The 15,226-nt window shown below is 31.7% G+C and overlaps 1 protein-coding gene across 1 annotated transcript in view; it reads right to left on the bottom strand.

Moving 5' to 3' along the window:
- LOC145292801 (MAM and LDL-receptor class A domain-containing protein 2-like) overlaps positions 1–11,018 on the bottom strand; it is a 228,899-nt gene extending 217,881 nt beyond the window's left edge. Inside the window, exons 1-4 of the mRNA XM_080138841.1 lie at positions 10,863–11,018; positions 5,105–5,303; positions 3,131–3,274; positions 745–1,004 (exon numbers count right to left, since the gene is read on the bottom strand). Of these exons, the coding sequence (XP_079994967.1) occupies positions 745–1,004; positions 3,131–3,274; positions 5,105–5,303; positions 10,863–11,018 (759 nt within the window). The remainder of the gene's footprint in view (positions 1–744; positions 1,005–3,130; positions 3,275–5,104; positions 5,304–10,862) is intronic.
- Positions 11,019–15,226: the final 4,208 nt, after the last annotated feature.

The raw sequence follows: 15,226 nt of genomic DNA, 5'->3' as shown, positions 1-15,226 counted from the left end.
CGCCATTGTGATGTGCGTTCAGTACTAGATAAAGTAAAAGGTATACAACGAAAACTTATTTGAAAATACATCATTTGAAATCAAGATTAAAAATTCCACAATAGCCTATGTGTAGTGGATTGTATATGACTTATTGTGTACGACTTATTTCCAACTGTTTTTTCTGGTATAGATTTCCAAGACATGTGCTGCATTCGATATTCAACTTTTTTTTTATACAAATGATGCAGCAGAGATATTTTAACACTCCACTCCATTGTCGAAACAGACAGACATATAGCCGTTTATATATTAGATTTTGGTTTCTCTTTCTTAATCCAGAGCTATGATAGATGTTTTTCCCCATAACTTGATACGATGACAGTTTTTGTCCGCATGAACACCGATTCTCCGTCTACCAATCTGATCATAAGCTTTCCTCTCAGTCGCTTCATGGCGACTTCTAATGTGATATCAATTTTAATGTGCCTAAGCATATTTCAAAAGCAAGCGGGACACCGTTCCCTCATGTTTCCCTCTGATCAGTGCAATACCGTAATATAACTGAATATTTTCAATGAGAACAAATCAATTCAAATCTTTCAGACATATTCCAACCAATATATGATATGCGTTCTTACCAAGCCAAAGTGAAAACAAGTCAGGATTATGCATCTAATACTTTGCATGAGCCAATATAGTATTTGTTTACAAACTAAGAAATATACTTGGTTTATTATTTGGCAGATAGTACGTATGACTTACGTTATAGCTCTTTTTCGCAGGTAGAGTTACCTGCCTTTTGGTCCAGCCATGTGCATAAATATTTGTATCGATCCATATTGGGGGCCCAGGATTATTGCCAACTTGTTGATATATTCTCAGTTCGTTTGGCGTCCTTTTCAAGGAAGCATAATAGTAAAACTCCATGCAGAAATCAGAGTTGCCTTTGATGGGCGGACTGATCAGTTGTGCTTCAGCAATGTTCTGATTTTTATAATCCCACTCCAGATACATATAAGTACCTGAAAATATTAAAATATACATATTAATAAACAAATGCAAATACACAGATGATTATATAGTTACTATCAATTTTAAGTTGTCTCCCCTTCCTATTTTTTTAGATAAATATATATTATCGCGAGGATTAAATTATGCATTAAATAGAGAAAATCAAATTAGGTAGCAAAATGTGTCACTGACTATCAATAAGATGGCCATAGGTTCTAACTCCAGTTTGGGAGAACGGCTCGTCTAATCACACCGAAGAGCTATGATACAAGGAAACACTACGTAAATGGGTCCTGGATATGACCTTAAACTTTATCCGATGGTGAGACCCCCAGCTTGCAGTCTTTGCGGAGTGTGGAGCCACCCCTTAATTGCCGAAGTGGTAGTACTTGTTAGGGTCCCAACTATGGGTTAAATAGAAACCGACTTGAAAAAAAAACAACAAATATTTTTTAAAATGTTCTTTCAAAATCATTGGATTCGGCAAATAACCTGAAAATTGTTGATATGCCGTAAAACAAAAACAACCAACCAACTACGTAAATTATTATATAACACCTCGGTAAGCAGATTGAATACTGTTGTACGTGACATCACCAATTATTTTGTGCGTTTTTTGTAACCAAATGGTATACTGTCTAGTAGTTGTTAGTGTTTAAATTAAGCATTTAAATGACACTTTACACCAGCGCCCGTCTCATAACTAAGTGGTTAGATTTGCTCAGCAATGTTACGCTAAAAAGAAATTACATGTATAATCAGAATCAAGCGAATTTTATTGATTTTTACTGTTCATTTAAATTAGATAACTGTGAATGAATTATATACAATACATTGTTAAAGCTAAGTAAATTGTTTTGGATCGTTAAAATAATTTCCTATGTTATTGATAATTTTTATCCATTAATTAGTTTATTTTTATTATCGGAAATAATGTTTTGAAACGTTACGTAAATCATTAATATATTACGTCACACCAAAACAATAATTACTTTACTAAGGCAATGTTTTAATTCGTTTACGCTGGTTACATTCTGTTTTACATTTACATTTTTATTATGATTTTGTATTATTCTTTAGAAGTTATTGCTGCTTAATTTAACAGTGTTTTTATAAAATATTTTGTGGAGGATATTATTGGCGCTTAATAAGATTTTAAAATATTTGCCTAGATTGGTTTTAATCATTTGATTGAAGTGAGGGGCAAGCGAAATGCTTTTCCTTTTTGTTTTTTTTTTTTTAGATGTAGGTGTTTTATTTGCATGTTCTATATACTCTAATTTAGTTTTGTCAAATATTTTCTTTGAATGCAGAGTCAGAGCTAAGTCTTCTGTTAATGGATTTGGAGATATGTTTAATAATAGTTTTAGGGTGAGTTGAGATAGAGTAGACATATATAGGGTTACTGTTATCTTTTTTGTAGGGTTCATAAGTTTCTTTGTTTAGGTTTAGTCTAACATCTAGGAAGTGAACTATTTTTATGTTCGTGGTAATTTCAACCTTATGATTTATTCTTTTGAATTCTTTTATAATATTTTTTATTTTATCACATTTAGGGCCGTCAGTATTATTTACTAGACGTAGAAATCATCCCTATATAAGCCAATTATATCAATTTCTATATCTTTTGATGGATTGTATAGGATATATAGTCCAACTACGACTGTGGTTTCTGCAGAGTCAGGAGGGCCTATATTATCGTCTAAAGATGTTTCTAGTTACTCGTAACTAGCTGACCGAAACATGCTCATGAACGTGTAACAATATATGTATGTATGCTCATGTAAAAACAAATGAAGAAGATATATATATATATATATATATATATATATATATATATATACATATATATATACATGTTCATATTTCAATTTTATGAAATTATAATAAAATGCTACATATGTCTATATTAAGTCTGTACATCTGTAGATATGAAGACACAGCAGTACTATAGAAATAATTACATTGGTTACGAATCTTCTGACAGTGACATGAGATGCGTCAGAGAACTTAATAAACAAAGGGAGAAAATGTTTGCTACCATCTTTCTGGGATTAGGTATTTGATTGAAACATTTTGTTCAAATTAACTTTATAGTGTATAAAGGTGTATACAGATTCACTGGCTTAAAACGTACCATCTGCAGTATTTAAAGTGTGATCCATTGAAGGTCCTAGTCGGCTCGGTTTCTTCTCAGTATGCTGTCGCCATTTAGCGCCTTGTTTCGTTGGGGTTTTATAGCCACAAAGGTGAGCAGATTCGAAAGTACAATTCAATGGACCTGAAAAACAGTACAATAAATAAGAAAAAATATCAGTAGGTAAAAATTATATCTTCATATGGAAATACAATAAATGTGTGTCAGTGCGCATGTGTATTCGATTTGTGACAAGGTTTGTTCTGTAGGATTAATTAGTTTGAACCCGACAGAAATGTACAGTTGAGTTTTGATAATTTATGTCTAATGCTGACTCGTCATCTTCATGGAGTTTGAAACATCTTGTGTTAATTGTCACCGATTTGACTGTGGTATACTATTGCAATCTGGAACTAATAATTAAAGTTACTTTCGCATCGGACAAGAGTAAAATAATATCAATTTACATTAAGAAACGACTTTATAATCTCTAAATTTAATGTATTATAATGATAATCCACGACACATGATCGTATTAACAGATTTGCATTCACATATTTCCTTTTTATTATAATATATATATATATATATATATATATATATATATATATATATATTCACCACGTGTTTTGGCACATGGTTTATGAAGTAAATAAACGACCTGATAAAAACAATAGAACTATAGCATAACGTAACACGTATAGCTGAGGATATTCTGGGTTAGTAATTTTTCTACATTGCAATATTTACTTAGATATCTATCGATATTAATTCGTAACTATTTTATAACTACCTCACATTACAGCGAAGCTTATTTATCTCCATCCAACGACAGGATGATGTGACATAAGAGTCGGAATAGTCAGAGTTAGGGTTAGGGTAAGGGTTAGGATAAGGGTTAGGATAAGGGTTAGGATAAGGGTAAGGGTTAGGGTCAAGGTAAGGGTTAGGGTTAGGGTTAGGGTAAGGGTAAGGGTTAGGGTTAGGGTAAGAGTTAGGGGTAGGGTTAGGGTAAGAGTTAGGGTTAGGGTTAGGCTTAGAGTTAGGGTAAGGGTTAGGGTTAGGGTTAGGGTTAGGGTAAGGGTTAGGGTTAGGGTAAGGGTTAGGGTTAGGGGTTGGAAGAAAACGGCGGCCTAGAGGATAAAGCACTCTGGCCTGCAAAACTATCTGGGCAGTTCTAGTGGCATTTCCCATAGGGGAATTTCAGGCGATTTGCAATAAATTAATCTCTTCCCAAAAGGCAATAATGGGAAGTCTGGAATGGTGAACCTCCTAGAGCTGCACAGGACCAGAATCATATCTTATTCAACAAGGAACCAGCCATCTCCACAATGATCTTGACTCTGCTGGCTTTGATGCTGAGGGATAACCCCTCCATAGGCCCTGGAAAAAGATGACTAGTGTATGTTTTTCAATATATACATACAAGAGAATAATAATTAATTGTTATTTGTAAGTGTTGTATGGAAATATATAACTTAACTGTTCGAAAACACCCACACACGCAAAATGGGGTAACAGTTTACGAAGAAGCTACCGTGGCCATCCAAGACGTCTTTAAAGCTTTTTTTGCTTATTGTAAGTATGGGGATCAATCGAGCATAATCGTTAAAGCGATCATAAACAAGACATGAAACAATGGGTGATGGCTATAAACTTATTTAAGGCAAGTTGTTAATCCAAGACCAAAAAATCAACAAGTATTTGTTCACATTAAACTTGAAGACGACTATGTTGTAATGCAGACTCGTAGAGTATTGTTCCATAGATAGAATCTTCTAGGTAATAAAGTTTTCCTTTGATTTTTGGAAAAGAAGATAGGAAAGCTATAGTTGAAACTAGAGAAGTTCTGGTGAATTTTATACAAGTGAGTACAATGAAGCGGTTGCCATGACGAGAAAGTATAGCAGCATCTTTTCTGTGTGAAATAAGCTGTAGGGACAAAAAAGAAATCAGTTGAAAAAAGTTAATTACCTGTTTCTTTGCATTCACCCTCCGTAACATGTACATCATCAATTGCGATATCGCCGTAAACACCATAACCAACAATGCCTTCAAACGACACCGTGAACTGATTACTCTGGCTGGGGATTCGAAACGCTTCTTTAATCCAGGTCTTTCCATGTGATTTACTCTTTGTCCATAAAATCTTTTTGGATCCGTCTTGTTTATTCTAGAGGCACAAATAAGTTTAACGCTTACAATAAATATAGATAACAATTACAATAAATACATTGAAAATAATACAATAGGTTATAAAAATACATGCACATATTATATATATGTGTGTGTGCGTGCATATTTATCGTTAATCTTTATAAATCACTGTTAATGTTTAGCTAAACATCCAAGAGCTCATATTCTATATTATATATATATATATAAATAATTTATCATTTAAATATTTATTTATTTAAATATATTCTACGTGCATAAAATTAAGTTATCAAGAGACATGACGTTTTTCAAAGTTTCACTTCTCGTCAGTATAGCTAAACTTATTGAGACTCGAAATCATCACTTATAATAAGTCCTAAAATGTGGGGGCGACTAGAATATAAACGGGGCAGAAAACCTCTATCTTTAAAGCACTCAGGGAGCGAAAAACAAACACCAGAGTATCGCTTATATATATATATATATATATATAAGCGTACTCTCGTGTTTGTTGGTGGTTGTTATATATATATATATATATATATATACAAAAAATACGATCTTAAATTTAAAAGCGATAAAAACCGTGCACAGAATTGTTGAGATCTCGTAGTTCGTTGTTAAGACATCAGGCTACGTATCGAGCAGTTGTGAGTTTGAGTCTCGATAAGTTTAGCTATACTGAGGAGAAGTGAAACATCGAAACATGCCATGTCTATAGATAACTTAATTTATGCACGTAGAAAATATTTAAATAATAAAATAATAATAAATAATATGTCTAAAAAATGTGGAGCAACTAGAATATAAACAAAGGGCAGAGTACCTCTCCCTTTAAAGCACGCAGGGTGTGAAAGAAAAACACCACAGTATCGCTTATAAAAAATAAATGAAAATAAATAAATAAACGAAATATATATATATATATATATATATATATATATATATATTTAAAAGAGTGTAGCCATCAATAATTGTGGGTATTTTAGCCTTTTATCATATTTTTATTTTAAAATATTTTTATAACGCGTTTCAAGCTTAGGTTCGCTCTTTCAGGTATTTTCGTAAAAAAGTTTGTTTTTTTTAAATGAGAGTTTTAAAAGTTATTTTTAAATCTTCTGATACTATATACATATGCACACGCACACACACACACACACACACACACACATATATATATATATATATATATATATATATATATATATATATATATATATATATATATATATATTAAGAGTCCCCTTTAATAAACAATCTCCTCTCTTTATTTTAATTTCTTTCCTTCTAACTAAAAATATATTCTATATTTCTCCCCTTTTCTTTTCTCTCTCACTCCTCCCTCTTCCCTCTCTATCCAGCACTTCAACTCTTGATTTTTTTTATACCCATATGTCATTTTTAAAAAAATCTCTCTCCTTCTAATTTATTTTGGCTTAGATCGTCTGACGAGATCGGCAGGATAATGTTATTTTCCTGTCTATTGAAACAATTTATAATGATTTAAATAAAAATCCCCGAGTTTGAAATAATGAACCACACACACACACACACACACACACACACACACACACACACACACACACACATATATATATATATATATATATATATATATATATATATATATATATATATATATATATACAGCAGCTTATGTCTCCTAAAACTCCGGGTAATAAATAATCTACCTGGCGTTAGCCTGGAATCTTTACTTTTATTTTTGCCCCGGTTCCTATTTTAACTACCTTTTTTTTTTTTTGCTATGGCTTCCTCATATATGATGTCATCTGCTATGACATCGTATATGACGTAGAATGCACACACACACACACACACATAAACACACACACACAAATATATATATATATATATATATATATATATATGTATATATATATATATATATATAAATGATTAGTATAGCAGGTGTGTTCCAGATCAACCCATGTTCCAGGGGGTACCCATGCTAGTATATATATATATATATATATACTAGCATGGATATAATCATTTTCATCAAAGGCAAGGTAGATACCCTCACAACAATTCAAAAATAAAGGAACGGATAAATATATGTAAATGTAATCGCCCCAATCCTCTCCACCAGATATTTCGGTAGAAGGGATACAAAGGGAAGAACCTATTCTCATGATATTGAGCACTGGAAAGAAAACTTCCCCCTCAAATAAATAGTTAAAAATAAATCATTACATCTTTTGTTTCAATAAAACAGCAGTGAATGCCCGTGCGATCGCAAAAAAAAAAAAAAAATAGCCAAGTAGGCAGGACCCCTAAACAAATGAAGATCTACTAAGAATTAATTCCAAAAATAATTAAATGAAATTTTTCGTCATTTTATGTTTCTAATGTAATGCCTCCCCAATGTAATTTGTCATATTTTGGGGTTCGTTTTGTTTATGAAATTGTTAGGTGAAATTACAGAGTGTCTAATAAAATTAATTAAATTTATCCTTATTTTATGTTTCAAATGTAATTCCAGTCCCCCACAAAAAAACGAAAACAAATTGTACTTGTCATGTTTTGTTTCCCCCTCCCTCGATCGCCAAACTTGAAAAAATGTTACATGTCTCGTTGAATGCTTGGTGGCCAAAAAGTAGGTGCTCATTTTACGTTAAATTAATATGGAAAAGTGATCCCCCACTCTAAAATATTAATATTCTTTTCTTTCAAAATTTCATATTATTTATAAAGACTATTTAAACGTATTAGGCCAAAAAAGTAGATCTTCATTTTTAGGGGGTAAATGACGCTGGGTCACGTCGTAAAAAAAATTTACCTTTTTTTTAATTAGAAAGTTAAGTTTGTAATTGATGTATTAATGTGAAAAAAGAAAAAAATGTAAATCGTGGAAGTTATGGGGAGGGGGTCAGAAGATCTTCATTTTTTTAGGTGGTAAACGACGTTGGATTATATCGTAAATAGTTACCGATTTCTGTATAGCCGTTTAAAGAATAATACAAACAAACAAATGGCATCTTTTCTAATTTTTTGTTTGAATATTAAAAAAAAAAACAATAAAGCCAAAAAATGTTCTATCTAATTCGAATTATGTTTTCAAGATGGAAATTTATTTTATTTGGTCATAATTTTTTTTGGTTTATGATCCAAAGGGACACATAACTCTAAAAATGTTTTTGTTTTTTTAAAATCGATGTTGGATTAATAATTCCAAATAAATTAAATTAAATATGTTATTAACATAATTATTGTTTCAAATTTATTAAATAACAATTTTAGATAGAATACTTATAACAATTCGCTTGCTCGAAACATTAATTAAGATACCGCTATTTAATAAAATCGATTTTTAATGTAATATACAAATGAGATGAACTCTTAATTGTATCTAGTTTCCAGGAATCATATTATATATAGAAATAAATGAGAGAGTAAGGTAAGGAACCTTTTGTATATATTAATCAAATTGTGAACAAACAAACAAACAAACAGGCAGGAATACGAATTTATATATATATATATATATATATATATGTATATATATTATATATTTATATATATATATATATTTGTTATGACGTCATATATATGACGCATGTGAACAAACAAATATATTTTACATAAAAAACTTAAACATGAATATAGATTTTCCTTTCAATACATATTATGAAACTATATTATCGAAATAACTTAAAACATGAGCATGGTCAATTTTGATAAAAGGAAGCACACAAATATCTTGAGGTCTTAGTTTGCGTCACACAGCTTAATTTTATTTGATTTATTATCTGAAAACTTATATGAAAACTCATAACGATTTATATTCTTCACCTTTATTACTCTGTACTTAGATGAGAATAAATGATTTAACGAGATGGTCTGCATTCGATTTGGACTACTGTAATAACGACATCTGGCGTTTTACATTATTTCATTTATATCTTGAAAAATATAGACATTACGAATAGAATGAGCAATGTAAAGCTCTCTTATATCATCTCCATACCGATAAAGTTGAGATTTTTCTCGCTCTGTCATTGATATAAAAAGCCTACTATTTCTTTTTAAAAATATTAAAACGGACTTATTAATATATTCAATCATCGTTATGCGAGCAACTTCATAAAGTTTAACTAATTTTTACATTGCTTTAAAAACCAGCGTTTATTAATTGATTATTTATTTTATTCTTTCTTATTATATTATAGGTTTCATTTAACTATTACGCTTAATTCTTTTTATGCATAGTTTTTACATTCTGCATAATTATGTAGAATTTTTGCACACGGCCACTCAGTCCTGTATACACGAGTAACTAACTAAAGATTAGCTTATTTGCACGTTCTTTGAAGAAAGTACTTTTCTTCATTAATTATTCATTTTTATGATTTCGCATTGAATTGGTGACTCCATTTAACAATTATACCCAATTCTATTCATGCATGTTTTCTACATTATATGCACAATTGCACTTGCGTAGCATTTAGAATAATATCGTTCTTGTACACGAACATGTATTTACATATAAGATGACTCGTCTGTGTATACGCGAAACGTCTTTACCAAACTCAAGTTTGTATATTTGATCTACAGACATAAAACTTGATATATAGTGTATATGGACCTCGAGCACACTTTCCAATAGGTTTATAACATGAAGAAATAGCTATCAAAAGGTTAAAAAACAGTTGACTTTGGCATGAGTAAATTGGTTCACTTCTGAGCATGCGTACATGTACAGTTTAGCTAAAATAGCTTACTTTAAATCTATCTGGCGATAGTTCAGACGGTAACGACGAAAGCTGAAGCGCCAAACGTTTTTGTTTCGTTTCCAGTTGATGGAAACGAAGTTATTATTTTTTACTTTAGAAATTATTACTATATATATATATATATATATATATATATATATATATATATATATATAGTCATCCACATACAGTACTGTTTCGCTGTTTCACAGCTCATCAGTGCGGCTAGACAGGCAACTACCTCAAGCCAGGATTGAAACCCGACCGTTTATACGGCAGTCAAGGCTTCTAACCATTACGCTATTGGCTGCTGCTTGAACGAGTAGTGAGTTTAACGATGCTTTGATATCGTCCGAAATACCTCCGCTCGATTTGTTTACACAAAGAGCGTCGCTTATATGCTAATGGTAATTCGTGTTTCACTTCTCGATATGCTCAACTCAAGGTGAGGAGCACTATAGTCATCCACATACAGTACTGTTTCGCTGTTTCACAGCTCATCAGTATATATATATATGCACATATATATATATACACATATATATATATATATATATATATATTAGGTATTATATAATAGTTAACAAAGTATGTACTTTATACTAATAAATACGGAATTGGCATGAATTAATTATCATATTTAAGCGTATTTTACGATCGGGAAACGCCAGATAGCATGCTAGTTTTAGTAGCATTAACCATTTATATCCGTGCGTATGTTACCTATTATTAGCTCTTGTTGCGCACCTTGATTATGTTTCAAATTGTCGATGTAGGGACATTCACAAAGCAATTTCGCGTTCGGTAGGCAAATCATATGGTTAAAAAAGAGTATTACTTACGAGAACCACATTGAGTTTTCCAATCGTTCCACCATACATGAAGTAGTAAAACATAAAACAGTACATTGTGTTGCTTTTGAAGGCCGGTGAAACTAACTCGGCAATGTCACCTTTTCTCTGGGGTCTCGATGTCTCGATGTAGATGTACCAACCCATCGCTTTAGATAATACAAAATATACAAATAAACATTTTATTACGTGATACTTCACATTTTAATACCTCATACTGCACATTTTATTACGTTATTCTACACATTTATTCGTAATTGAAAAAACTTAATGTAAAATGAAAAAATTGTAACTTCACTGTACAAAATGTTACTATTTCCCGCCCGATATTATGCTGAGATCAACAACGAAAATCGATTTCTAGATACGATATATACGAAAGTAGATCATTCATTGTTGATTCTCTCTGACTTGCACAAATCGATTTATTCATAATAAACTCAGTCTGTTCTTGGACACGTTTTTCCCCCCGGATAAAAAACGCCTCATATTACGATATCTATTGTATTTTAAAACCATAAAATATAAATTAAAATATAAGATACAGATCTAATTTACATTAAAACTTTGAATAATGTTAATAACTGACTTTAAAATTAAAGAATTATTATGTTTTATTATCAAATAAAAATGTTCGCATTATAATAAAATAGTTTAACACCAAATTAAAAGCGATCAACTTTAATTTTTTTTAAACGATCAATTTAAAATAAAAATTGAATTACACATTGCTAAAAGTTAGATTTTAAATACAACAGTTCAAACTTCAAATTAAACAAATACTAATTCAAATTAAAACAATTTGCATTTCAAATTAAAATAAACGCTCAAGTTTACAAGACTGAGATTGAAAAGAAAAGGTTATTGAAATCTTAAAACTTCTCATAGCAGGAATAACAGAACGAAAGGCAGTCCGAGGGGCTTATTGGAGTAGAGAACTCAAAAAGGTTGTCATCCATTTTAGCACAGAAAATACAAAAATTGCAATTTGTAAAATATTGATTCAGGGGTTTAGGTTTAAATATGGGTTACGAAGGGTGTTCAATAAGTAATGACCCTGCACACTTTCATATGTTTGATCTTGCTGAAAATTTATGTGCAACGATTTACATCTCTATGGCTTATGTGTCAAATGATATCGCTGAACTTGTTGTCTCTGACTTACAGGTGTTTGAACTGATTCAGGTATGAAATTGAGTCTGTTGAGTATTTAGCAGTGATCCAGTTTTTATATTTCAAATGGTGTACACAACAGGAGAATGTAATATACTTGGCCGAGCAGAAGAAATAATTATCTGTTATCGGTCTATTTATCAGTTTATCTAATTATCGGTGTATCTATATATATATATATATATATATATATATATATATATATATATGTCTATCTATCTATCGATAAATCTATCTATCTATCTAACTGGCGAAGTAAACAAGATGTGAAACTATGTTTTGTACATTATCAAAGCATATCAAGACATGTCAAACTCAGTGACCTCATCAAGTTTGCACCGAAAGGTATCTGAATAGTTTTCCGATAGAACGTGTCGTCTGTCACGTGTTCTAGTTTGCTGGAGCAAACTGTTAAGTTGGATTGAAGATGTTGAAAGAAAAAGATGATCTGAAAAGGGGTCTCCTCACGAGGGAGGGAGACGTAGTAGGACTAATCTTAATCACAGAACGTCAATCACTCCTCCGCTATGAAAACTACCTGTGAGAAATAATATATATATATATATATATATATATATATATATATATATATATATATATATATATATATATATATATAAAGCGTCTTGGTTTGTTTTGATGAGATTTTGTTTAAACAGAATCCAGCTCCTCAAGAATGGCTGCAGAACTTCCAGAGAAACAATAGCAGACAGGTATGTCGTCAAATGTATATATCTTTATGAAATTATGTTGACACGAAAATATTAATACCTAGACGCGACTTCTATTTTCAACCTCCCCACTACTAAACATCAAACATTTAGTTAAGACACGTATACACTCTGTATAGTACATTCATTAGAAGAACATTTTATATACACTCGTCGGTGTCACATAGATCCCCTACAATGCAACAAGTCTTTTAGAAGAAATGTATGGTAATGGTGCTCCCTCACATGATCTCATAAAAAACGAATTTAAACATAGCCAGAATCTGTGGAAACAGATTGATGATCTTGTGATTGGACATATGTCAATCAAGTTGAGATGGCTATCTTGGGAAATCGATGCGTAATTATTTGGTAAAGATTAAAACAGGGTTTGTGAAAACTATAATTCCTTAAATTGTCTGTCATTTCCAGGTTTTTGATACCTTTCCTGAAGCGAGAATACGTCGAGTGATCGGGGATGCATTTGGAGAGGTCCCAAAATATTAAATACTTTTTAAGTTAATCAAAACATACATTACATAGAATGAAACCTTGCTCTATTCCTATAATCTAGAGACCAACTTCCAGAAAATGCAGTGCGAGAATTTGCACTCATTATCTATAAACAAGGTAAATGTGCAGCCACCCGTTGGCAAGTCCATGCTTAGTTTTCTAGAATCAGGACAAAATAGTGATAATATATTTCCACAAGAAAAGCTTACCACAATTACAGGATTATATTATATTTCTCTTTTGAGTGAATTAAAAGAGGCTATAAAAATCCAAAGACGGGCTAGGATCAACAATGGTATCCTCTTCCGACAGGAAAACGCTCCGGTCAACAACGTGCATGTCGCCGAATCAGAAGCACAGAAGTGTAGTTATGAAATTCTACCATATTCCCCTACCCTCCTAACCATTGCACCATCTGACAGTTACATATTTTAAACCATGTACTTGTTTTTAAAACAAACCCATTTCTTAGATTATGCAGGCTTGATTTCCAAAGTCACGTTGAGGTTGCTGGACCAAACCAAAGTGTTCGACAACTTGATCCTCATTAATACTGACAAGTTTGTCCAGATGCTGCTTGGAATAATTTTTCTTGTCATGATAGAGTTTAAAAATTGAATTGTATTTTAAACACACTGAATTTTCAAGAGTTTACGACAATTTAAAATGCCTGTACAAAACATCTGGGATCTTTGTAGATCTTGTAGATATTTGAATATTCCATTAATCAAACAGTGAATGATTAAAGCCGAGAACATAATTTTCCTGTCCATAATTAACTATTTAGATATGGTATAGTATACCTTTCATTTAGACTCTATATCTTAATGTATTCCAGGATTCGTGGTGAAGTACCCACTATTTTCTGTTACTTGCGGTAACATCACTTGGAGAAGGTGCACCACATAAAAACAAGTGTGAGTGGCCCATACATTAGAGATCTTATTCGTGCTGCGAATACTATAAAATTTGGATATTTAGTCCGCGTTTATTTACGGAAAACAATATCTTCGTATCAGGTTGACCTGACAACCCCCTGCACACAGAGACCTTAGACAATCGAGGATAGCGTCTTGTAGGCATTCAAGTTCTCTCCAATAGTTGAGTATTATGAGAAAATGTTTACAGTAAACAAAACAGGACAGACGATATGGATAAGTGTTTATCAGAATGTACTTATTGTTCCCTTACCGGTTTTTACTAATTAAATATACTGTTTGTTTTAATTTTCAGTGCAAAATTCACTGATTTAAACTATAAAGAGGATTTATACAGACCATTTGACGTGGATTTTATTTTTTTTAACAATTAAAGTCACTAATCGTGAATAGCAAGAACCACTTAAGGATGAGTGTTAAAGATTGCCATCCAAATAATGGGGAACATTATGGGAGTACTATCATTTATCAATAGTATAAACTGCGTTTTATTGCTTATGGGGCACTACGTGGCAAGACATTTTTGCCATTTGATTTGAAGATAACCAAGTTGTAATCATAAGGGAAGCAAACCGTTATAATATATTTCTATAATACTCACTAGTTCTAATTTGTTCATAGTTACAGGTATGCGTTTGGGTGTGTCTTTCTGATTACATGTGTATGAAAGTAACCATGTACATATAAATTGAACCATTAATTATTATGACCTTAAACTATATCCAGTGGTGAGGCCCAGGCTTGCGGGCTCTGGGGAGTGTTCAGCCACCCTTTAATTGCCATTGCTCCCAAGTCTACTCGGACGCGGATTGGTAGTACCTGTTAGCGTCCCAACTATGAGTTAAATAGAAACCGACTTGAAAACAGCAAAAATATTCTATTAAAATATTTTTCTTCAAAATTTTTGGATTCGGCATTAATTAACCTGAAAAAGGGTTGATATGCAGTAAAATAAAAACAACCAACCAACTAATAAATACTGGAACGAGCCTTAGTTGATTACGAAGGGTCAGGAAGGATA

This window comes from Euprymna scolopes, chromosome 14 (genome assembly GCF_053919585.1).
Source record: "Euprymna scolopes isolate OS-2025 chromosome 14, ASM5391958v1, whole genome shotgun sequence".
Classification (NCBI taxonomy): domain Eukaryota; kingdom Metazoa; phylum Mollusca; class Cephalopoda; order Sepiida; family Sepiolidae; genus Euprymna; species Euprymna scolopes.
This window is presented reverse-complemented; position numbering and strand designations above follow the sequence as displayed.